Source organism: Rhinopithecus bieti, unplaced genomic scaffold (assembly GCF_001698545.2).
Source record: "Rhinopithecus bieti isolate Rb0 unplaced genomic scaffold, ASM169854v2 scaffold_5260, whole genome shotgun sequence".
Lineage (NCBI taxonomy): Eukaryota > Metazoa > Chordata > Mammalia > Primates > Cercopithecidae > Rhinopithecus > Rhinopithecus bieti.
This window is the reverse complement of record NW_016805896.1, coordinates 7,918,225-7,941,402: the sequence shown is the minus strand read 5'-3', so window position 1 is coordinate 7,941,402 and position 23,178 is coordinate 7,918,225. Positions and strand designations below refer to the sequence as shown.

General features: G+C 49.0%; 1 protein-coding gene across 2 annotated transcripts; it reads left to right on the top strand.

The window, feature by feature from the left end:
• Nucleotides 1-1,765: 1,765 nt before the first annotated feature.
• KCTD13 (potassium channel tetramerization domain containing 13) lies at nt 1,766-23,001 on the top strand. 2 transcript variants are annotated; one of them, XM_017874090.1, is made up of 7 exons: nt 1,805-2,223; nt 2,431-2,475; nt 4,906-5,075; nt 17,360-17,449; nt 17,543-17,595; nt 18,230-18,425; nt 22,235-23,001. In XM_017874090.1, exons 1-7 carry the CDS (start codon nt 1,980-1,982, stop codon nt 22,469-22,471), a joined length of 1,035 nt encoding a protein of 344 aa, XP_017729579.1. In that variant the 5' UTR covers nt 1,805-1,979; the 3' UTR covers nt 22,472-23,001. The 2 variants fall into 2 exon arrangements, with proteins under 2 accessions (XP_017729580.1, XP_017729579.1); XM_017874091.1 differs by lacking the exon at nt 2,431-2,475 and having other exon boundaries at nt 1,766-2,223.
• Nucleotides 23,002-23,178: the final 177 nt, after the last annotated feature.

Here is a 23,178-nt window from a genome sequence, read left to right as displayed (position 1 = left end):
TAAAACTGTACTTAGTAAAGCAGCAGCAGTGGCCAGGTGCAGTGGCTCATGCCTGTAGGCCCAGCACTTTGGGAGGCCGAGGCGGGTAGATCACTGGAGGTCAGGAGTTCGAGACCCGCCTGGGCAACGTGGTGAAACCCCATCTCTACTAAAAATACAGAAATGATCTGGGCATGATGGTGGGTGCCTGTAATCCCAGCTACTCTGGAAGCTGAGGCAGGAGAATCACTTGAACCTGGAGGTGGAGGTTGTTACCCTGGCTGGAGTGCATCACTGCACTCCAGCCAGGGTAACAGAGCAAGACTTCATTTCAAAAACAAAACAAAACAGACAAAAACAACAATCAAAAAAGAAACAGCAGTGACTTAACGCTGTGGGAGCGAGGATTGTGTTGGTAACTTTCATGGTTTGGACAATGTTCTTGTTTCTGTGTTGAGGCTTAATTATGGAATGGTCTTTTTCTCTATCATCAAAGAGGGACCTTGTCTGGTGTTTTTTGTGAAATTATTATGCTCAACAGGACACCACCATGGCCTCGCTGATGGTGCCAGGCCAGCTCCTAGCAACATCAAGGCTTCTGGAGTGAGGGTGCAAACCAGCTTTTCTCTTTTACACCGCCACACTCGAAATCCGAATTGGCAACCCCTTTGGTAGAACATGAGCTCCCAGTCACTATAAGCCCACTTATACCCAGTAATGGGCCTACGTCACTCATTTACACTCTGACCTCTCTCCTGTGAGGTTGGTGATTACACCAACCACGCCCAGAGAAAAGTCACTTGTCCAGCATCTCCCAGGGACCTGCTGGCAGGGCTGAAGATAGAACTCTGACTCTGAGTTTTCCCTCCAGCAATTTCCCTTGCCAGACATTAAAGCAGATTGTTAAATCCCTGATGTATCGGCTTCTAAACTGGATGCAGATCAGGTCAGATAAAAACACTTCTCAGTGCACCTTCTTGTTAACAGTGGGTTCCTATCTTTTCTTCTTTCTTTTGGGATCGGGTGCTAGGTCCCATGACATTAGCTAGGATTCTAAGACCTTTGCTCAGCTGCTGCTGCCACCACTGATACGCACTCTGCTCCTCAAATACAGAAAGCGTGTTCCTGCCTTGAGGATCTTTGCATTTGCCTTCCCTCTGCTTGGAACTCTTCCCTCACATCCGCTTCCTAGCTTCAGCTCGGCATCACCTCCTCAGAGAGGCCTTCTATCCTTGGTGCCCGGGCACCACTGCTACCCCTTTTGGCCTCTTTTTTTTTTTAGGGATACTATGTTGCCCAAGCTGGAGTGCAGTGGTCCGATCATGTATTAACTTCAGCTTCCAACTGCTGGCTTCAAGCGCTCCTCCTGCCTCGGCCTCCCGAGTAGCTAGGCTTACAGACTGGGGTTACAGTTGTGAGCCACCGCGCCCGGCCGCTTTGGCCTCCTTTAAGAGCTTCCCTCCGCGCTTTGTTCCAGTTCTCGTCACGGTCTGTTCAGTGCGCGGGGCTGGGAGGCGGGAAACTGCCCAATGCCCAGACCTCACGGTCTGTTTCCCCTCAAGCTCGTGAAGCTGACAGCAGAGACCCAATCATGAGGCGGAGACTTCGCTTTCCACATCGGGCAGCGGGTCGGCCGCATCCTCGATCTGGTCTTGGTGACTCGAGACCAGAGGGAAGAGCAAGTCGACCCGCCCGGGGGACCTTACGGCCACACGCCACCCATCCACCGGCTTCCCCAGCAAGCCCACTGCGCATGCTCCATACTCCAGCCCCGCCCCCCCAGTCAGGGGCAGGGCCGCGCCTGCGCAGCTACCCGTCACTGGCTTCCGGGTGGTGCGAGTGAGATGGGGCGGAGGGCCGGTCTCGCCGAGTAGCGGCGGTGAGTGGGCGTGTGCGCGGAGCGGTCTGGCCCGAGGGCTAGCGGCCGGCCGAGGGTCTTCGGGAGCAGGTCGCAGGGCGCGAAGAGAGCCTGGGATCGCCGTCTGCCGCTGCTACCCGGTATGTCGGCGGAGGCCTCGGGCCCGGCGGCCCCCGCGGCCCCGTCCCTGGAAGCCCCCAAGCCCTCGGGTCTCGAGCCTGGCCCCGCCGCCTACGGTCTCAAGCCGCTGACCCCGAACAGCAAATACGTGAAGCTGAACGTGGGCGGCTCGCTGCACTACACCACGCTGCGCACCCTCACGGGACAGGACACCATGCTGAAGGCCATGTTCAGCGGCCGCGTGGAGGTGCTGACCGATGCCGGAGGTACGAGCGGCGCCCCCACTGTGCCCCTATCCCCAGATCCCCAACTCCCGTTCCCCTCAGTCTCTCACCAACGGGGCTCCTCATGCCCCTTCTCTCTGCCCGCTGCTGTCCCGTCAACTCATTCTCAGCTCCCTCCAGCCCCGACATCCCATCTCCTCGCCTTTTCTCATTCATAATTTCTCTTCTCCCCTAATCCTTTACCCCCAGCAATAACCAACACTTACGGAACCCCTAACTCTGCCAGGCGCTGTGGTAAGTGATTGAACGTGTCAGTTCATAATCCTCATGACTACCTTTCCCACCCTTCACGCCTCAGCTCAAGACTTGGGAACCAGCCCTGCTGCCTGCAGTACTACTCCTGGCAGCCTTCATCAGTTTCCTCCGACCGCCCAGCCTTTTGTTTCCCTCTCTGCTTCAGAACTGCTAACAACCAGCCAGGAGAGCTGGGAGATCTTGTCTGCCTCTGTGTTCCCCTGACACAGGTCCCTGTACACTCTAGGAATCCATCTGTATATACACATTGCAGAAGGAGGCTGCTTTGGGTTTGCCAGGGACACCAGAGTGGAGGGTGGACAGGTGTCCTTGGCAGGTGAACCTTACCTTCTTGGAGTGTTGCATTCAAGTTTGGACCCTTCGTGCCCAAGTGAGACCTTGAAGTTTTGGAGTTTGGGAGTGGGAGAGTCTTAAGGGAGGGGTTAACAAGGACTGTGAGAGCAGGAGAATAAAAATTTGGGGCCGGGCGCGGTGGCTCACGCCTGTAATCCCAGCACTTTGGGAGGCCGAGATGGGCGGATCACGAGGTCAGGAGATCGAGACTATCCTGGCTAACACGGTGAAACCCCATCTCTACTAAAAATACAAAAAATTAGCCGGGCATGGTGGCAGGTGCCTGTAGTCCTAGCTACTTGAGAGGCTGAGACAGAAGAATCGTGAACCTGGGAGGCGGAGCTTGCAGTGAGGCGAGATCGTGCCACTGCACTCCAGCCTGGGAGACATTGAGACTCCGTCGCAAAAAAAAAAAAAAAAAAAAAAAAAATATATTGGGCGGCGGAGATCTGCCTTCAAGTATCAAAGGTGAAGAATTCGGCCAGGCACGGTGGTTCACGCCTATAATCCCCGCACTTTGGGAGGCCAAGTCAGGAGTTTGACACCAGCCTGACCAATATGGTGAAACTCCGTCTATACGAAAAATACAAAAATTAGCCGGGCGTGGTGGTGTGAGCCTGTAGCCCAGCTACTTGCGAGGCTGAGACAGGAGAATCGCTTGAACCTGGGAGGCGGAGGCCGCAGTGAGCCCAGATGGCGCCACTGCACTCCAGCCTGGGCGACAGAGTTGAGACTCTGTCTCAGAATAAAAAAGGAAGAATTCATTTGTCCAATGAGTATTTGTAAAATATCAGTTAGTGCTGGAGATAGGTAAATGCACCTGACAAAATTATGTAACTTCCCTTTTTTTAGGGAGGTGGGAGATGAGAAGACCAATAAGCAAGTAAACAAAATGTGTATGCATATGCAGTTGCAGATAGTATTAAGTTCTTTCTTTTTTCTTTTTTTGATAGTAAGTTCTATGAAGAATATAAAAGTTAAAATGGCAGTGAACTGGACGGAGGGAGGTAGACATTTTAATTAAATAGAATGGTGAGAATTAACATCGGGGGTTAGCAATTTATTGATAAGGTAATTCTGCAAGAACTTTCTCATGGTGAGTCTTCTGACTGTAGACCAGATTTGGATGAATTAATTCTCTGGCTGGATATGTATAAACTTATGAGAGAACTTGCTGGAGATGTTTTAAAGAGATTTCTTGGCTGTGGCACAGGTTTGAGACAGATCAGTATTCAGACTTTTTTGTGGCTTTGGAATCCTTATTCTTTTCTTTTTTTTTTTTTTTTTTTTTTTTGAGACGGAGTTTCGCTCTTGTTGCCCAGGCTGTCTCGGCTCACCACAACCTCCACCTCTCAGGTTCCAGCGATTCTCCTGCCTCGGTCTCCTGAGTAGTTGGGATTACAGGCATGCGCCACCACGCCCGGCTAATTTTGTGTTTTTATTAAAGATGGGGTTTCTCCATGTTGGTCAGGCTGGTCTCGAACTCCTGACCTCAGGTGATCCGCCCACGGCCTCCCAAAGTGCTAGGATTACAGGCGTAAGTCACCGCGCCTGGCCTTATTTTCTTTTTCTTTTTATTGTTTTGAGACGGAGTTTCTGTTTTATTGCCCAGGGAGTGCAGTGGCGTGATTTCGGCTCACTGTAAACTCCACCTCCCGGGTTCAAGCTGTTCTCCTGCCTCACCCTCCCAAGTAGCTGGCATGCGCCACCAAGCCCAGCTAATTTTGTATTTTTAGTAGAGATGGGGTTTCTCCGTGTTGGTCAGGCTGGTCTCAAACTCCTGACTTGGGGTGATCTGCCCGCCTCAGCCTCTTAAAGTGTTGGGATTACAGGTGTGAGTCACTGCACCTGGCTGGAATCCTTTTTTCTTATAATTTAGGCCAGGTTTGGTGGCTCACACCTATAATCCAAGTGTTTGGGAGGCCGAGATGGGAGGATCACTTGAGTCCAGGAGTTTGAGACCAGCCTGGGCAACATAGTGAGACTCCGTCTCTACAAAAAAAAAAATTTTTAATTTAGTAGTTCCAGGTCACTCAGCAAAGCCATCTTTCCCCCTGCTTCTCCCCACCCCACTAGGTTGGGTGCTGATTGACCGGAGCGGCCGCCACTTTGGTACAATCCTCAATTACCTGCGGGATGGGTCTGTGCCACTGCCGGAGAGTACCAGAGAACTGGGGGAGCTACTGGGCGAAGCACGCTACTACCTGGTGCAGGGCCTGATTGAGGACTGCCAGCTGGCGCTGCAGGTGAGGGCCTTCCGAGTCCCTGTGCCTATGTTCCTGGGAGAGCTGCCCAAGCAGGTATTAGGGCAGAAAAAAGGAGATACGGGGTATGGCTTGGAGAGCCTGGCTCTGACTGGCCATAACCCCAGAGAATTTGAGGTGCCATCTTCTGCATCCCTGCTGCCTCAGGCAGCATCCCCACCCCAACCTCATGCCAGGACGTTTGCAATGGTTAAATAGCTACTCTCTGCTTCCCACTCTTCTTATGCAGCCAGTCCAGCTGTTACACTCGCACCTGAGTAATTATCTTTAAACACAACCCTGATCTATTCTCTCTCTTGCTCAGAAATCCTAAATAGCTCCCTCATGTCACTAGGGAAAAACATCTAAATTGAAATTGAAATATAATAACCTCTGTGATCTGGTATCCTGGGAGGCAGCATTCTCCCATGGCTTCCGCCCCCCACGGGCTTTCTATTTTTTTTTTTTAAACGGTGAAATTCTTTTTTTTTTTTTTTGAGACGGAGTCTTGCTCTGCCACCCAGGCTGGAGTGCAGTGGCCGGATCTCAGCTCACTGCAAGCTGCGCCTCCCGGGTTTACGCCATTCTCCTGCCTCAGCCTCCCCAGTAGCTGGGACTACAGGCGCCCGCCTCGTCGCCCGGCTAGTTTTTTGTATTTTAAGTAGAGACAGGGTTTCACCGTATTAGCCAGGATGGTCTCGATCTCCTGACCTCGTGATCCGCCCAGGGATCTGACGCAATGGATACTTCTTAGCCACAATGAGCAGCTTACGGTGTCAGGATAATATTCTCCGATGCCAGGACAGAAACGAAGCTTTCTTTGAAACTTTTTCCGAAATTCTTATTCAACAAATGAAATCTCACAGAAGCAGGGCCACTCCCAGTAAAACAGGGTTGGGGATTCTAGAGACCCCACCTGCTGGGCTCCAGTTTTGTGGACCCCTTAGGGTTCTGAGGAGCAGAGCTTGGAAAGTGAAGCCAGGACATAAGGGTTCCGTGTCACCTCTGTCACAGCTGACTCAGTGACCTTCAGTGAGTCCATTCCTACCTCTGGGATTCTGTCCTCATGTTCCAAAAGATAGGGAAGGGAGAAAAATAAGTACAAAGTAGTAAGTTTTACATAAAGCCTGTTATTCTGTTCTATTTTTACAGTGTTAAAATGTCCTTTCTTTTATGATACAATAGTGAGAGGAGATTATAAAAGTTTCTATTCAAATGCCCTTTATAGATTAAAAGGTGGCCTCTCTGAACAACTTTTGTCTAGGGAATGCTTACTGGTTCTTGAAACCCAAAGGTGTAGATCTCCTTTGGACAATATCTATGTTTTTCAAACTTTTCGATTGCCTCCCATAGGGAAAAAATGCATTTTAGTGCTCATTGTATATAACTGAAATAACAGTTCTATAAAAAGATACTTTTAGTGAAATGTACTCTGATAATCTTCTTTATTTTTAATGCTGTTTGGGACCCATCACTTATTTCATGACCCATTAATAAATTACCACTTGCATTTGAGAAACATTCATTGGACTAGATCTTGGAAGTGCATTCCTGCTCTGTAGCATTTTTGTTTTGTTTTGTTTTGTTTTGAGACAGAGTCTCTCTGTCGCCCAGGCTGGAGTGCAATGGTGTGATCTTGGCTCACCCCAACCTCTGCCTCCCAGGTTCAAGCAATTCTCCTGCCTCAGTCTCCCGAATAACTGGGATTACAGGCACCCGCCACCTCGCTTTGCTACTTTTTTGTATTTTTAGTAGAGACGGGGTTTCACCATGTTTGCCAGACTGGCCTTGAACCCCAGACCTGACGTGATCCATCCGCCTTGGCCCCCCCAAAGTGCTGGGATTACAGGCGTGAGCCACTGTACCCAGTGTGTAGTTTTAAATTTACTAATGTTATCATGTACCCACTGTGTGTCAGGAGCAATTCTGCTATCTGCTTCTGTATACGTCTTGTACCCTTGTTTGACATAAAAAGAAACGTGAGAGAGCTTGGATGATGCATCCAAGGTCAAAGAGCTGGGAAGCAGCAGAGCTCAGATTTGACCCCAGGCTATCTGACTATCTGACCTTCAACCTCCCAAGGGCAGTACTTTTCTGTACTCCTGCTCTCTCCTTTCCAGGTTCCCTCCGCACCTCACACAGCTCAGCACACGCCTCAGTGTGTGGCACTTCATCAGTGTTGGTCTATGCAAACCTTTTGTCTTTTAATTTTATTTCTTTCCCTTCATTCCTAATCCCCTGCCTACTTTCCTTTTCCCCAGGGGCACCCATCCAGTTTTTATGTTTTGATACATATGCTCGAAAAGCTAAAGCATTGTTCTGCATATGTGTGCATTTCAAATGTCCATAAATGGCCTTGAAGCTGTGAATCAGTTTCTGTTGCATTGTGTTTTTTTAATTCAGCACTTTTTTCAAGATCTATTCATGCTGCTCCAAGTACATCTAGTTCTTTGCTTCTGACAGCTGCAGAGGAATCTATGGTGTTCATTCACCATATTTTGTTCATACATTCCCATGAGGTTGGAGACCTAGATTGCCTTCCAGATCCTGCCCCTACAAACTGTGTCACCATGAGCATCCTGGTACATGTTCCCTTCTGGTTCTGTGCCATTCTCCCGTGATTGTAACTGGGAGTAGAATTGCTGGATAACAGGACACCTGCAAATGGCGTTTTAGTAAATATCATCCAGTTGCTCTCCCAAATGGTTATAGTACTTTATCCTCATAATGAGCAGTGCATAAGAGATCCCATTTCTGCATGTCCTCATCAAAACATGGCATCATCCAGCTTTCTAATTTTGCCAATCTGATGAATGTAGTGTGATCTCATTTTCATTTGCATGTCTCTGATTACTAATGAGGTTCAGCATCTTTTCCTATACTCACTAGTGTTTTTTTGTTTCCCTTCCTGTGAATTGCTTATTCATGTTCTTTACCAGATTTTCTGCTTTTTTCTTTTTCATGTTGCTTAACAAGAGATCCTTGCATATTTTAGTTCAGTTCCTAGGGATAATTAAACCTTATTGCATATGGGCATGTCTTATACATGCCCTGGAGCATGGATTGTACATAACAAATTAACCTCTAAGCCTGTAGCATGGGACTATTTACCTACCGTCCTCAGCAAAGTTCAGAAAATACTCGAATTATTTGCTGTTTTTTTGTTTTTGTTTTTCTTTTTTTGAGATGGAGTCTCACTCTGTTGCCAAGGGTGGAGTGCCGTGGCACGATCTTGACTCACTGCAACCTCCCTCTCTGGGGTTCAAGTGATTCTCCTGCCTCAGCTTTCCAAGTAGCTGGGACTACATGTGCGCACCACAACACCCAGCTAATTTAATTGCATTTTTGGTAGAGATGGGGTTTCACCATGTTGGCCAGGCTGGTCTCGAACTCCGACTTCAAGTGATCCTCCTGGCTTGGCCTTCCAAAGTGCTGGGATTCAGGCATGAGCCACTGTGCCCGGCCGTATTTGCTGGTTTTTGAGATTCAGATGAGGAACTCCAGTTGAAAAAGTCTGTTCTAGGTAAAAATTTCTAGTCAATGTAGATATTGCTAATATTTTCTCTTAGAATGTCACCTGCTTGTGGCATCTAGCATTGAATGGAAATCTTGATTTTTTAAAATTGCAAATAATCATTTATTATTTTAAAGCAGCATTTATTAATTGTAGAAATTTCGGAAACACAAATAATCTAAAAAATAAAAGCACCAAATATCCTTCCAGGTCCTCTCCTGTGTGAGAGTATGTGTGTGTGTGTGTGTGTGTGTGTGTGTTTGCTTGCCAAAATACAATCGTGTTGTATGAATGTTTTATAATCTGCTTTTTTGTTGTTAATAATTGCCATCTTTACATGTCAATAAATTTTTATTTAATATCCAGTCCAGGGCATACTCCGGTTTCTCCAATTGTTCCGGAAATGTGTTTTTATAGCTGGTTCATCAAACCAGAACCCAGTCTAGATCTTCACGTTGCGCCTGGTTATCTGCACGTTGACAATGGAAAGCACGACTTTACAGATAATCTCATGGAAGAATGTTGAAGAGATGATAAGAGTTATAGGTATTCGATGGCACGAATGTAATTACTGGTTCAGGTAAAGATTATCAATTGGTGTGTCATTGATAGGTAACTGCCTTAATAGAGTGGTGAAATAATACCACATGCATTACTTTATTACAGTCCAAGGGGTCCCTGTGTCCTCACAAAGAGACTGCCAGTTGTCCTGCACAATGACCCGCTTTCCAGCTTTGCCTGGTTGTTTACTCCCAGTATCATTTGGTTTATTACCCAGCCCTATCCTTAATTTCCTATAAACCAGACCGTAAATTTTAAATGACTGATATTGGGCGGGTGCAGTGGCTCATGCCTGTAATCCCAGCACTTTGGGAGGCCAAAGCAGGTGGATCACTTGAGGTCAGGAGTTCGAGACCAGCCTGGTCAATGTGGTGAAACCCTGTCTGTATTAAAAATATAAAAATTAAGCCAGGCATGGTGGCTCACACCTGTAATCCCAACACTTTGGGAGGCTGAGTCGGGCGGATCACAAGGTCAGGAGTTCAAGACCAGCCTGGCCAACATGGTGAAACCCCGTCTCTACTAAAATACAAAAAAATTAGCCAGGCATGGTGGTGTACATCTGTAATCCTAGCTACTCAGGAGGCTGAGGCAGGAGAATTGCTTGAACCCGGGAGGTGGAGGTTATGGTGAGCCGAGATCACGCCACTGCACTCCAGCCTGGGCGACAGTGCGAGACTCCATCTCAAAAAAAGAAAGAAAGAAAAGTTACAAAAATTAGCTGGGAGTGGTGGCGAGTGCCTGTAGTCCCAGTTACTCAAGAGGCTGAGGGAGAAGAATTGCTTGAACCCAGGAGGCGGAGGTTGCGGTGAGTCAGGGTCGCACCACTGCACTCCAGCCCGGGCAACAGAGCAAGACTCCGTCTCAAAATAAATGAATAAATAATAAAATAAATAAAATCAAATGACTGATATTAAACCTTTTGGTTAGAATACATTTTAGGTAATATTATGTATGTATTTCACGTTGGGCCACATCAGGCAACCTGTAATATTGTTAGCATGACTCATCCTTAATGACATTCATAATTGGCCTCTGGATCTAGGGGATGGTGGTTTGATTTATCTATCATTGTTACATTTCCTTGTTGCCAACTATAAAATAATGCATATGGTATCATTTGGCCACTGTATTAAGGCAGTTACCTATCAATGACATACAAATTGATAATCTTTACCTGAACCAGTAATTACATTTGTGCCATAGAATACCTATAAGTCTTATCTCTTCAACAGTATTACATGAGATTATTTGTAAAGTCATGCTTTCCATTGTCAACTTGAAAAATTCTTGATTTCGATGTGGTCCACCAATTCCTCATCATTTTTTGCCTGATGTTGTATCCTTATGCTCTTGTTTAAAAATGTTTTTCTGATTTTCTATTTCTTGTTAACTTTATAGTTTTATTTTTATTTTTTGAGGCTGAGTCTTGATCTGTTGCCCAGGCTAGAGTGCAATGGTGTCATCTCCGCTCACTGTAACCTCCACCTCCCAGGTTCAAATGATTTTCATGTCTCAGGCCTCCCGAGTAGCTGCGATTACAGGCATGCACCATGACATCCGGCTGATTTTTTTTCTTCTTTTTTTTTTTAAACGGAGTCTCACTCTGTTGCCCAGGCTGGAGTGCAGTGGCATGATCTCGGCTCACTGCAACCTCTGCCTCCCGAGTTCAAGCGATTCTCCTGCCCCTGCCTCGTGAGTAGCTGGGATTACAGGTGTGCACCACCATGCCTGGCTAATTTTTGTGTTTGACCTTGTGATCTGCCTGCCTCTGTCTCCCAAAGTGCTGGGATTACAAGCATGAGCCACCACACCCGGCTAATTTTTGTATTTTTTGTAGAAAGGAGGTTTTGCCATGTTGGTTAGGCTGGTCTCAAACTCCTGAGCTCAAGCGATCCACCCACTTCAGCCTCCCAAAGTGCTGGGATTACAGGCGTGAGCCACCATGCCTGGCCTATGGTTTTAAATATGGATTTTTTTCATATATGGGTATTTTAATCTAAGTGGAGCTCACTTTTGTAAATATGAATTGTGAAGGAATTTAGCTCATTTTTGTCTTCTGTAGGGTTAGGTAGTTTTCCCAGTGCCAGCTATTTAAACAGTCCAGAGGTAGCCAGCACCCAAGACAGCCACCAGGGGTTCTTGCCTCCTGGTTTCCAGGCTCTTGTTTAATCCCCTCCCACACGAAATAGGGCTGACTTTTTCAGTTCCTCACCAAGGAGACTCTTGTGTATGACCAATAGGACATTGCAGAAATGACAGCATGTGACTTTGAAGCTAGGTCATAAAAGACATTCCAGCTTCTGCCTCTCTTTGGGGTCACTCACTCTGAAAAGTGCTATGTGAGGACACTCAGACACCCCTAAGCAGAGGTCCACTTGGTGAGGAACTGAAGCCCCTGCCAACAGCCAGCACAGACTCCCCGCCATACTGGTGACCTGTCTCAGAAGCAGAGCTTCTAGGCCCAGGCAAACCTTCCGATGACTGCAGCCCTAGCCAAAATCGAGACTGCAGCTTCGTGACAGACTCTGGGCCAGGGCCACCCAGCTAAGCCCATCCCAAATTCCTGACCCACAGAAACTATGTGAGATAATGTTTATTTTTATTTATTTATCTTTTTTTTTTTTTTGAGACGGAGTCTGGCTCTGTCGCCCAGGCTGGAGTGCGGTGGCCAGATCTCAGCTCACTGCAAGCTCCGTCTCCCAGGTTTACGTCATTCTCCTGCCTCCGCCTCCCAAGTAGCTGGGACTACAGGCGCCCGCCTCGTCGCCTGGCTAGTTTTTTGTATTCTTTAGTAGAGACGGGGTTTCACCGTATTAGCCAGGATGGTCTCGATCTCCTGACCTTGTGATCCGCCCATCTCGGCCTCCCAAAGTGCTGGAATTACAGGCTTGAGCCACCACGCCCAGCTATTTATCTTTAAATAGAGACAGAGTCTTGCTATGTTGGCCAGGCTGGTCTCGAACTCCTGACCTCCAACAGTCCTCCAGCCTTGGCCTGCCCAAATGGTGAGATTACAGGCATGAGCCACCACACCTGGACTATTGTTTTAAGCTGCTAAGTTTGTAGTAATTTGTTACCCAGCAACAGAGAACAGACTTCGGTTTCTGGAATGGGGGTCTGCCATAACAGAAACCTCAAATGTAGAAGTAACTTTACAACTGAGAAGTGGGAAGAAGCTGGAAGGGCTTTGAGGAGATTGTTAGTAAAAGCTTAAGGAGTGTTAAAAAGTGTTGGCTGGGCACAGTGGCCCACACTTGTAATACCATAACTTTTGGAGGCCGAGGTGGGAGGATCACTTGAATTCAGGAGTTCGAGACCAGCCTGGGCAATATAGCGAGACCTTGTCTCTAAAAAAATTAAAAGAAAAAAGGTAAGAAAGTCTGTTGATAAGAGTCCAGTGACCTTTAAGAAAGCTGCAATAAGGGCTTAAAAACCAGTTAGGAAAACTGATGGAAAGGACATCCTTGTGTAGCGGCAGAAAGTTTAGCAACGCTGTCTCCTGCATTAGTGTGGAGGGTAGGAAACATACCTAATGAACAGATGGTCTAGCTAAGGAGCTTTCCAGACAGAATGTTGAAGGTGCCACCTGGCTTCTTGCTGCTTATAGTAAAATTGAAGAGGAGAGAGTAAGTTAAAGAAAAAACCACTTGAATGAAAAGGAGCCTGAAATTGTTGGGTTTGAAAATCCCCAGCCTTTCCAGATAACAAGTGATGTTAAAATCAAATGGCTTCCGGCCGGGCGCGGTGGCTCAAGCCTGTAATCCCAGCACTTTGGGAGGCCGAGACGGGCGGATCACGAGGTCAGGAGATCAAGACCATCCTGGCGAACACGGTGAAACCCCGTCTCTACTAAAAAAAAAAAAAAAAAATATCAAAAAAAAACTAGTCGGCGAGGTGGGCGGGCGCCTGTTAATCCAGCCACCTTTGGGGAGGCTGAGGCAGGAGAATGGTGTGAAACGGGAGGCGGAGCTTGCAGTAGCTGAGATCCGGCCCACTGCACTCCAGCCTGGCGGACAGAGGCCAGACTCGCCGTCTTTAAAAAAAAAAAAAAAAAAGAAAAATCAAAAGGCTTCCATGTCAAACGATGTAATACAAGGCATTAAATTACAGGAAAATGTGGTCTAAAGGTGAAACTGAGGATGTGATGGAAAAAGGGTCCCTTTGTTAAGACCTGCAGAAATTACAAGTAACATTTGCTTCAGAGGGATCTTCCAGGTCGAATCAAATAATAATCGGCGGTGTTGTGGTGTGGGGGCTGAGCAGGTTAAAGGTGTTGTCTCTCAGCCATTTCTTCAGCAACAACACCAAAGTAGAGAAGGGGTTATCTGCGCAGAGATTTTTTTTTTTTTTTTATGAGGCGCCGAGTGGGGCTTGCTCTGTCCCCAGGCTGGAGTGCAGGTGCGCGGGATCTCGGCTCACTGCAAGCTCCGCTCGGGCCCACGCGCATTCTCCCTGCCTCAAGCCCTCTGCCGAGTATGCTGGGACCACAGGGGCGCATCCGGGCGACGGGCTAATTTTTTGCTATTTTAGTAGAGACGGGGGTTTCACCCGTGTTAGCCGGGATGGTCTTGATCTCCTGACCTTGGATGCTGCCCGCGCTCGGGCCTCCCAACAGTGGAAAGTGCTGGGATTACAGGCGTGAGCCACCGCGCCCGGCTTTTTTTTTTTTTTTGAGATAGCTCCCTGCAAACTCCACCTCCTGGGTTCAAGCGATTCTCCTGTCTCAGCCTCCCGAGTAGCTGGGATTACAGGTGCCCACCACCACGCCCCGCTAATTTTTATATTTTTAGTAGAGATGGGGTTTCACCATGTTGGTCAGACCACTTGAACTCCTGACCTCAGGTGATCCACCCGCCTCGGCCTCCCAAAGTGCTGGGATTACAGGCGTGAGCCACTGTGCCTGGCCACTTGCAGATATTTCTAGGTGTGGCTTTTTTCTAATGTAGTGAACCCTAAGACATGCAAGATACCCAGTAAGTTATGAAGAGAATTGTATTGGCAGAAACACTGCCACCTTGGACCAGAAGGGACAGAGCCAGTGCAAAAGGACAAGAGGCCTTTGCACACCCGAACTTCTACAGGCAGGAAGCAGGCAGATGAAACTGTGAAGCTGCAAACATCTTTTATGGAAGAGGTGGGATGACTCAGGGAGAGCCATGGAGAATCATTCCTGAACAGGAGTAGGCATCAAAGAGTTCCTAGCATTTCTCCAACTGGATTACAGAATTTCTACAGACCAGTGACTTCTATGTGCCTGCTGTCCCCTGCCCTTTTTTTTTTTTTTTTTTTGAGACAGAGTCTTGCTATGTTGTCCAGGCTGGTCTCGAACTCCTAGGCTCAAGTAATTCTCCCACCTTGGCCTCCCAAGTAGCTGGGATGATGGGCACATGCTACCACATCCAGCTTCCCCTGCTTTTGAGCAAGAGTGTTGTTACTGGTTATCCTGTGCCTGCTTCTACCACTGCACACTGGGAGTGTGGAGGAAATGACCTGTCTCTTTAGTTCACAGGTCTGCAAATAGGAAATGTACTTAAGGGCTAGATGCGGTGGCTCACGCCTGTAATCCCAGCACTTTGGGAGGCCAGGGCAGTTGGATCACTTGAGGTCAGGAGTTCAAGACCACCCTGGCCAACATGGTGAAATCCTGTCTTTACTAAAAATACAAAAATTAGCTGGGGCGGTGGTGCATGCGTGTAATCCCAGCTACTCGGGAGGCTGAGGCAGGAGAATCACTTGAACCTGGGAGGCAGAGTTTTCAGTGAGGTGAGATGGTGCCACTGCACTCCAGCCTGGGAGACAGAGCAAGACTCCATTTCAAAAAAAAAAAGAAATGCACTTAAGGAGCCATAGTTAAGGAACTGCATGCTAGAGCCACATCCCCACCTGGACCTGATGGAGATGACGAGATTCTATACTTTGAGCTGATGCTGTAATGGGATGATGGGGGATCCTGGGAGGTGGTGAGTATATTTGACATGTGGGAGGGAGGAAATCACTGAGGGCCAGTGATGGCCTGTGGAGCCAGCCGCCAAGGCAGCCTGATGATTCTCATCCCCTGGTGCTCGTTCCTGTGTGTTATCTCCTTCCACACTGGATAGGACCAACAGACCTAGGTTGTAAAAGACAATGGAGGGGCCAGGTGCCATGGCTCACGTCTGTAATCCCAGCACTTTGGGAGGCTGAGGCGAGCGGATCACCTGAGGTCCGGAGTTTGAGACCAACCTGACCGACGTAGTGAAACCCTATCTCTATTTTTGTAAAAATACAAAAATTATCTGGGCATGATGGCACACATCTGTAATCCTAGCTACTTGGGTGGTTGAGGCAGGAGAACTGCATGAACCTGGGAGGTGGAGGTTGCAGTGAGCCGAGATCACGCTACTGCACTCCAGCCTGGGTGACACAGTGAGACTCTATCTCAAAAATAAAAAAGACAACAAGGCTTCCACCTTCTCCTCTTTGGAATTATTTGCTCTGGGAAGCCAGCTGCCATGCTGTGAGGACACTCAAGCAACCCTGTGGAGAGATCCACATGGCAGGGATTTGCTGTTTCCTGCCAGCAGCTAGTGCAGACTTGCCAGCCACATGAACAAGCTTTCTCAGAATGCATCCTCTAGGGGCGGTCATGCCTTCAGATGCCCACAGCCCCACTGACATCTTGGCCACAGCCTCACAAGAGACCCCGTGCCAGAGCCATCCAGCTGAGCCACTGCTGAGTTCCTGACCCTCAGAAACGGAAGTAATAAATATTGTTAATTTAACTTCCTAAATTGGGGGCAGTTCATTACATAGTGATAGATAACGAATTCATACTCCATCATTCCCCTTGTACATCTGTGGTGTCTTTAAAACTACCAGTTCTCATATACACAGTGGTACGTTTCTGATCTCTCTGTTGTGTTTCTCGGGTGTTTTTGTTTTTGTGCCTGAACTAACACCGTTTTCACTGTTGTGGCTTTGAAGCCTATCTTCATGTCTGGCAGGATCTGCCTTTCCTCTTTGCTCTTGTTTTTAAAAACTGACCTAAGTATGGGAGGATGGCTTGAGCCCAGGAGGTCAAAGCTGCTGTGAGCTGTGATCACTCCACTGCACTCAGCCTGGGTGACAGCAAGTCCCTGTCTCAAAAAAAAAAAAGACCTAAGTAATTGTAGACTTTTATTCTTCTATGTTAATTTTAGAGAGTCTTACGAGTTTCTACAAAAAACAAATCTGGAATTTGTATTAGAATTGCACATTGGGTTTTCAAGGTTGGGAGAAGTGAGAGGGATTTTGGCATGAAGATTCTAGAAGACAGAAGAGAAAGAAGCCCATGCATTTGCTTCTGATTTGTTTCTCCAACATCATCCCAGCCAATGAAGTTCATTCACTCAACAAATACGTTCATTTGTTCAACAAATACTCACAGAGCATCAGTTGTATACTAGGTAGTTATTCCTAGGTGGGTAGAGACAGATCATAAATACAAAAAATTAGAAAAAGTCAGGCACTAAGTGCCGTACAGAAAATGAACTGATAGGCGAGGCGTAGTGGCTCATGCCTATATTCCCAGCACTTTGGGAGACGGAGGCGGGGGGTATCACCTGAGGTCAGGAGTTGGAGACCAGCCTGACCAACATGGAAAAACCCCATCTCTACTAAAAATATAAAATCAAGTGGGCATGGTGGCACATGCTCGTAATCCCAGCTACTCGGGAGGCTGAGGCAGGAGAATCACTTGAACCTGAGAGGCGGAGATTGCAGTGAGCCGAGATCGCGCCATTGCACTCCAGCCTGGGCAACAAGAATGAAACTCTGTCTCAAAAAAGAAAAGAAAATGAACTGATAACACAAAAGGCAGGATGTAGAGGAGGCTGTTTAGCCAGTGGGCATGGGGAGGGCTGGCCCTGAGGAGGCACTGTGTGAGCTGCGATCTGAATGGCATGACAGAGCTGCCACGCTGACAGCTGAGCAAAGAAGCATCCCGGGCAGGGGCACAGCCAATGGCCGGGGTGGGCACGAGCTGGATGTGTAAAGCAGCAAGGTGTCCATGGGACCAAGGCCCAGCAAGCCAAGGGAGAGTGGCAGAGAGGTCGGCGGAGCTTGGAGCCTGCAGAGCCCTGCGGACCACTGAGGAGACTGGAGTTGTTCCCAACCAGCTTTTGAAGGCTTTTAAGTGAGGGAGTATGTGGCCTTTGGTTGTGCTGTTAACCACCTTCCGCTTCTTCCCCAGCAAAAAAGGGAGACGCTGTCCCCGCTGTGCCTCATTCCCACGGTGACATCTCCCCGGGAGGAGCAGCAGCTCCTGGCCAGCACCTCCAAGGTGAGGCCCCCAAGCCCTGCAGGGTGGAGGCTCACTGCGGGAGCCTCCACCCTGCAGCCTCACTCCTCTCCTCCATCCTCTCTCCCCTGCTAGCCCGTGGTGAAGCTCCTGCACAACCGCAGTAACAACAAGTACTCCTACACCAGGTGACCACCAGGGTGCGGGGCACTGGGCGGGACCCTGGGACGCAGCACAGCCCTGCTCCTGCCCAAGACGAGGGCCACAGCCACGCAGAGGGCCTACAAGAACATCTGCCTGTCTGCTTGCAGATTTAGCTTTGCCTCTTACCCCTGGCACTCTGGGCAGGTCCTTTCCACTTCTCACCTTCAGCTTAGTCATCAGTAAATGGGTTTGGGTGAGGATGAAGTGATAATGGTGAGCCTGTCCCAAGTGCTTTCTCTCTGGGAACTGGCAGAGTCCTCCCCCTTGAGGTCAGCACTGTTGTGAGCTCCATTTTACAGATGAGGAGGTTGAGGCACCAAGAGGTGAAGTAACTTGCCTAGTGTCACCCAGTTAAAAAATGGGGTGCCAGGACCCCCAGGGAGGCAGCCTGGCTCTAGGTCCCGCACTGCAGCTGCTCTGCTATGCTGGGATTTGCTCAGTGCATGTGGCTTCCCTTCTGAGGCCTGTTTAGCCTGGCCCCAGGGGCAGAGGAGGCTTCCTGTTGAGCACCAAAGCCCTGGGCAGGAGCAGAGGACTAGGAATGCATCCAGGCCCCTGTCCTGGGGTTATAGAGGAAGGGGTGCCAACGCTGAGGCCTCCTGGTCCCCTGGTCCCCAGCACTTCAGATGACAACCTACTTAAGAACATCGAGCTGTTCGACAAGCTGGCCCTGCGCTTCCACGGGCGGCTGCTCTTCCTCAAGGATGTCCTGGGGGACGAGATCTGCTGCTGGTCTTTCTACGGGCAGGGCCGCAAAATCGCCGAGGTGTGCTGTACCTCCATTGTCTATGCTACGGAGAAGAAGCAGACCAAGGTCAGAGGGGTTCCAGAGCCTACGTGGGGGGCTGGGGATGACCAGGACCCTGGACAAAAGCAGGTTGGCAGGGGAAAGAGCCCACCCCCGGGAGGCAGGAGCCAGATCCTGGGGCCTGGGGTGCGCAGCAGTGGGCACTCCACCCTATCCCTGTGGGTCTCTGTTTCTCTGTGAAATGGGGGTCATGGGTTAGAGCAGGGTGCTTCGCCTAGGCCTGATGAATGTGTTTCAAGGCTGTTTGCAACTCCTGAAATGGGGACGTATGCATTGTTCTGCATAGGAGGTCCACAGTTGTCATTAGAAACTCAGAAGGGGCCAGGCATAGTGGCTTAGCCTGTAATCCCAGGACTCTGGGAGGCCAAGGCAGGAGGATCACTTGAGCCCAGGAGTTTGAGACCAGCCTGGGCAACATAGTGGGATCTGATCTCTGTAAGAACTCAAAAAATTTAGCGAGGTATGGTGGTGTGGTGGCATGATGACATGCACCTGTAATCCCAGCTACTCAGGAGGCTGAGGCAGGAGGATTGCTTGAGCCCGGGAATTTATTTATTATTATTATTATTATTATGATTTTTTGAGACTGAGTCTTACTCTATCACCAGGCTGGAGTGCAGTGGCACGATCTCCGCTCACTGCAACCTCCACCTCCCAGGTTCAAGCGATTCTCCTGCCTCAGCCTCCCCAGTAGCTAGGACTACAGGCACGTGCCACCACGCCTAGCTAATTTTTGTATTTTTAATAGAGACAGGGTTTCACCATGTTGGCCAGGATGGTCTCAGTCTCTTGACCTTGTGATGCATCCACCTCAGCCTCCCAAAGTGCTGGGATTACAAGCGTGAGCCACTGCCTTTTTCTCTTTTTTGAGACAGAGTCTCGCTCTGTTGCCCAGGCTGCAGTGCAATGGCGTGATCTCAGCTCACTTAACCTCTGCCTCCCGGATTCAGGTGATTCTCCTACCTCAGCCTCCCAAGTAGCTGGGACTACAGGCACCCGCCTCCATGCCCAGCTAATTTTTGTATTTTTAGTAGAGACTAAATGTAGTAGAGAAGTCTCTTTAGTAGAGACTTCACCATGTTGGTCAGGCTGGTATTGAACCCCTGACCTCAAGTGATCCACCCTCCTCGTCCTCCCAAAGTGCTGGGATTACAGGCATGAGCCACCGGGCCTGGCCTAGCCCAGGAATTTGAGGCAGCAGGGAGCTGTGATCATGCCACTGCACTCCATCCTAGGAGACCGAGTGAGGCCCCGACTCTAATTAAAAAAAAAAAAAAAAAAAAAAAAAAAGGAAACTCAGAAAGGCCCATTGCCAAAAATAGATTCTTAAAACCTCAGGACCAGATGTCTCTTAGAACATCCTCTGCGTTTGTACATCCTGAGTCATTAATGTGGCAATCATCAGCAGATATTCCCCAAGCCCCTGCTCTGTGCTAAGTACTGTACCAGGCTGGAAATCAAGGGGAATGAAGTGCTGAGCAGAGTACAAGCCGTGCCTCATGCCCTTCCTCATCTGGTCCCTTCCGAGCTTACATGAGCCACATACCTCAGGTACACCACAGTCATCGCAAGTCTCTAAGCACTCAGTGCTATTTCACACCTCTTACCTCTGCACATACCGTTGCCTCTTGGAATTCTTTCCTTCTATCTGCCTAATGAACTTGTACTTAATCTTAAGACTCAACCTAAGCATCACTTTCTTTGGGTCACCTTCACTCATGAACTTTCAATCCAACAACCCCAAAGCTGGTCACACTCCCTTCATAGCTAAAGACAGTGTTTTATCATGTGTGGTAGAGGGGAGGGGGTTTGCATCAGCAGCGGGCTGTTAGTTTCTTGAGGGCAGGGCCATGTCTTTTTCTTTCCTATCTCCCATTAGCCAGGTACTTTTCACACATTGGAGGCTAGGAAACATTTCTTGAATGAATGAATGAATCAGTGACCTAGCTTCCAAGAAACATCCTCTGTAATTGGGAAGACAGGAAGATAAACCAATAATTAGAGTGCATGGCTCACACTTGTAATCCCAACATTTTGGGAGGCTGAGGCAGGGGACCACATAAGGCCAGGAGTTTGAGCAACACAGCAAGACCCCATCTCTACAAAAAATTTAAAAAAAAATTAATCAGGCATAGTGGCACACCCAGGTACTCAGGAAGCTGAGGTGGGGGGATCACTTGAGCCCAGGAGGTCGAGGCTGCAGGGATCTATGATCACACCACTGCACTCCAGCCTAGGCAACAGAGTGAGATCTTGTCTCAGAAACAAACAAACAACGATCAAAAAAAAAAAAAAAGAAGCCGGGCGTGGTGGCTCACGCCTGTAATCCCAGCACTTCGGGAGGCTGAGGTGGGCAGATCACGAGGTCAGGAGTTTGAGACCAACCTGTACGACATGGTGAAACCCTTTCTCTATTAAAAATCCAAAAATTAGCTGGGCATAGTGGCACATGCCTGTAATCCCAGGTACTCGGGAGGCTGAAGCAGGAACATCGCTTGAACTTGGGAAGTGGAGGTTGCAGTGAGCCAAGATGGCGCCATTGCACTCCAGCCTGGGTGACAGAGCAACACTCTGTCTCAGGAAAAAATAAAAAATAAAAATAAAATTTAAAAAACCAGTTTGCTAAGAGCAAACACAGGTTAGATGCTTCCAAGGCCACACAAGGGAACACCCCAGTCACCTCTTCGACTTCATCCCTTTCCACTCCCTCTCATCTCTGCCTCAATTGCATTGGCCTTCCTTTTGATCTTCCAGTATCCCGGGTGCACTCCTGACCCACAGCTCTCACACTGGCCCTGGCCCTCCCCAGGCTGCTCTTTCTGGTCTGTGTGCCTGGTCCCCTCCCCAACTCCTTTGGTCAGATATCACCTTCTCAGTGAGGCCTTCCCTGGAGTCCCTCTTAAAGTTGTAATACTCCTGTCTCTGGCCATCACATCCCCTTTTCCTGATGTATCTCTCTCTCTCTCTCTCTCTTTTTTTTTTTTTTAATAGATGAGGTCTTGCTACATTGAACTTGAATGCCTGGGCTCTAAGGATGCTCCTGCCTTAGCCTTCCGAAGTGCTGGGCTTACAGTCAGGAGATACCACACCCAGCCTATTTCTTTTTCTAAACATCATCATTTGACTTCATTTATATTTTATTTTATTCATCTATTTTTTTGAGATGGCATCTCACTGTCACCCAGGTTGGAGTGCAGTGGTGCAGTCTCGGCTCACTGCAACCTCTGTCTCCCATGCTCAGGTGATCCTCCCACCTCAGCCTCCTGAGTAGCTGGGAACACAGGTGTGGGCCACCACACCGAGCTAATTTTTTGGTAGAGATGGGGTTACGCCATGTTGCCCAGACTGGACTCATACTCCTGGCCTCAAGCTGTCCTCCCATCTTGGCCTCCCAAAGTGCTGGGATTACAGGTGTGAGCCACCATGCCACGCTAGTTCATATTTTCTTAAGTGTATGACTGAGTCCTCCCACTAGAATGTAACTTCCTGAGGACAGGACCCTTGTTTTGTTCACTGCTATTTCTGCAGTGCCTAGAACAATACCTGGTGCAGTGCACTCACTCAGTATTTGTCAAATGAAAAAATGTACCAAGAGACTAGACAGGGAAGGAGATGAGGGAGAGAAAACAAATGATTCTGCTTGCCTGACTTCAGAGCTGAGCCTTGAAGTATGACTTTGCTGAGTTAAGGAGTGGCAGAGAGGCCAGGCCAGGCCCAAGGACCTGACTGCAGGGCTAGAAGGTGTGTTGATGCAGGGGATGGCCCTGTGTGACTGCACCAGAAAGGAAGAGCTGGGGCTGGCTGGCCTTTTGCAGGTGGAATTTCCAGAAGCCCGGATCTTTGAGGAGACCCTGAACATCCTGATCTACGAGACTCCCCGGGGCCCAGACCCAGCCCTCCTGGAGGCCACAGGGGGAGCAGCTGGAGCTGGTGGGGCTGGCCGTGGGGAGGATGAAGAGAACCGAGAGCACCGTGTCCGGAGGATCCATGTCCGGCGGCACATCACCCACGATGAGCGTCCTCATGGCCAACAAATTGTCTTCAAGGACTGACCTCTGACCCTCCCCCTGCCTTCCTCTTGCCTTGGGGCCCAGTCCCTCTCTCTTTCCCTCCCCTTCCCAGACCTTTGCCCCGGCTCTGCTGGCCAAGTCGTGGGTCCTCCTCTGTCCCTTCATTGCATGGCACAGCTCACTTTGGCCCTTCTCCATCCATCCCGACCCCATTGCTAACAACATGGTACATTCCGGACCCGCCACTCAGAGCCTTCCGAAGCCAACACTTGTCCCTATCCTGGCCCTGTGTCCTTCCCTCTCCAGCTGGTTAAGAGGGATTTAGAATTCCCTCTCTCTTTTTTCAGTGCATCATCCATGCCAAAGTGTGCGGTCCTTCCTAACATTACCGCAGTCTGAGCCGCCTCCCACGTCGTGCAGGGTAGTCCGCACCCTCCTCCCCACCATCCTCCCTACCTCCTTAACTTTGTACTAGACTGGCCTGGGCCTGCCCAGCTCAGCGTTCTCAGTCTGTTTCATATTATTTATTATTTTAATTTTCTATTAAATTATTGAAATGAGTTGAGGAACTGGTGCTGGCTCCTGGGGAGAGGGATGGGGAGATGCCTGTGTTAGGAGGTATCTAGCCGGGCATGGTGGCTCCCACCTGTAATCCCAACGACTGTGGAGGTTGAGGCAGAAGGATCACTTGAGCCCAGGAGTTTAAGATCAGCCTGGGCAACAAAGCAAGACCCTGACTCTACAAAAAA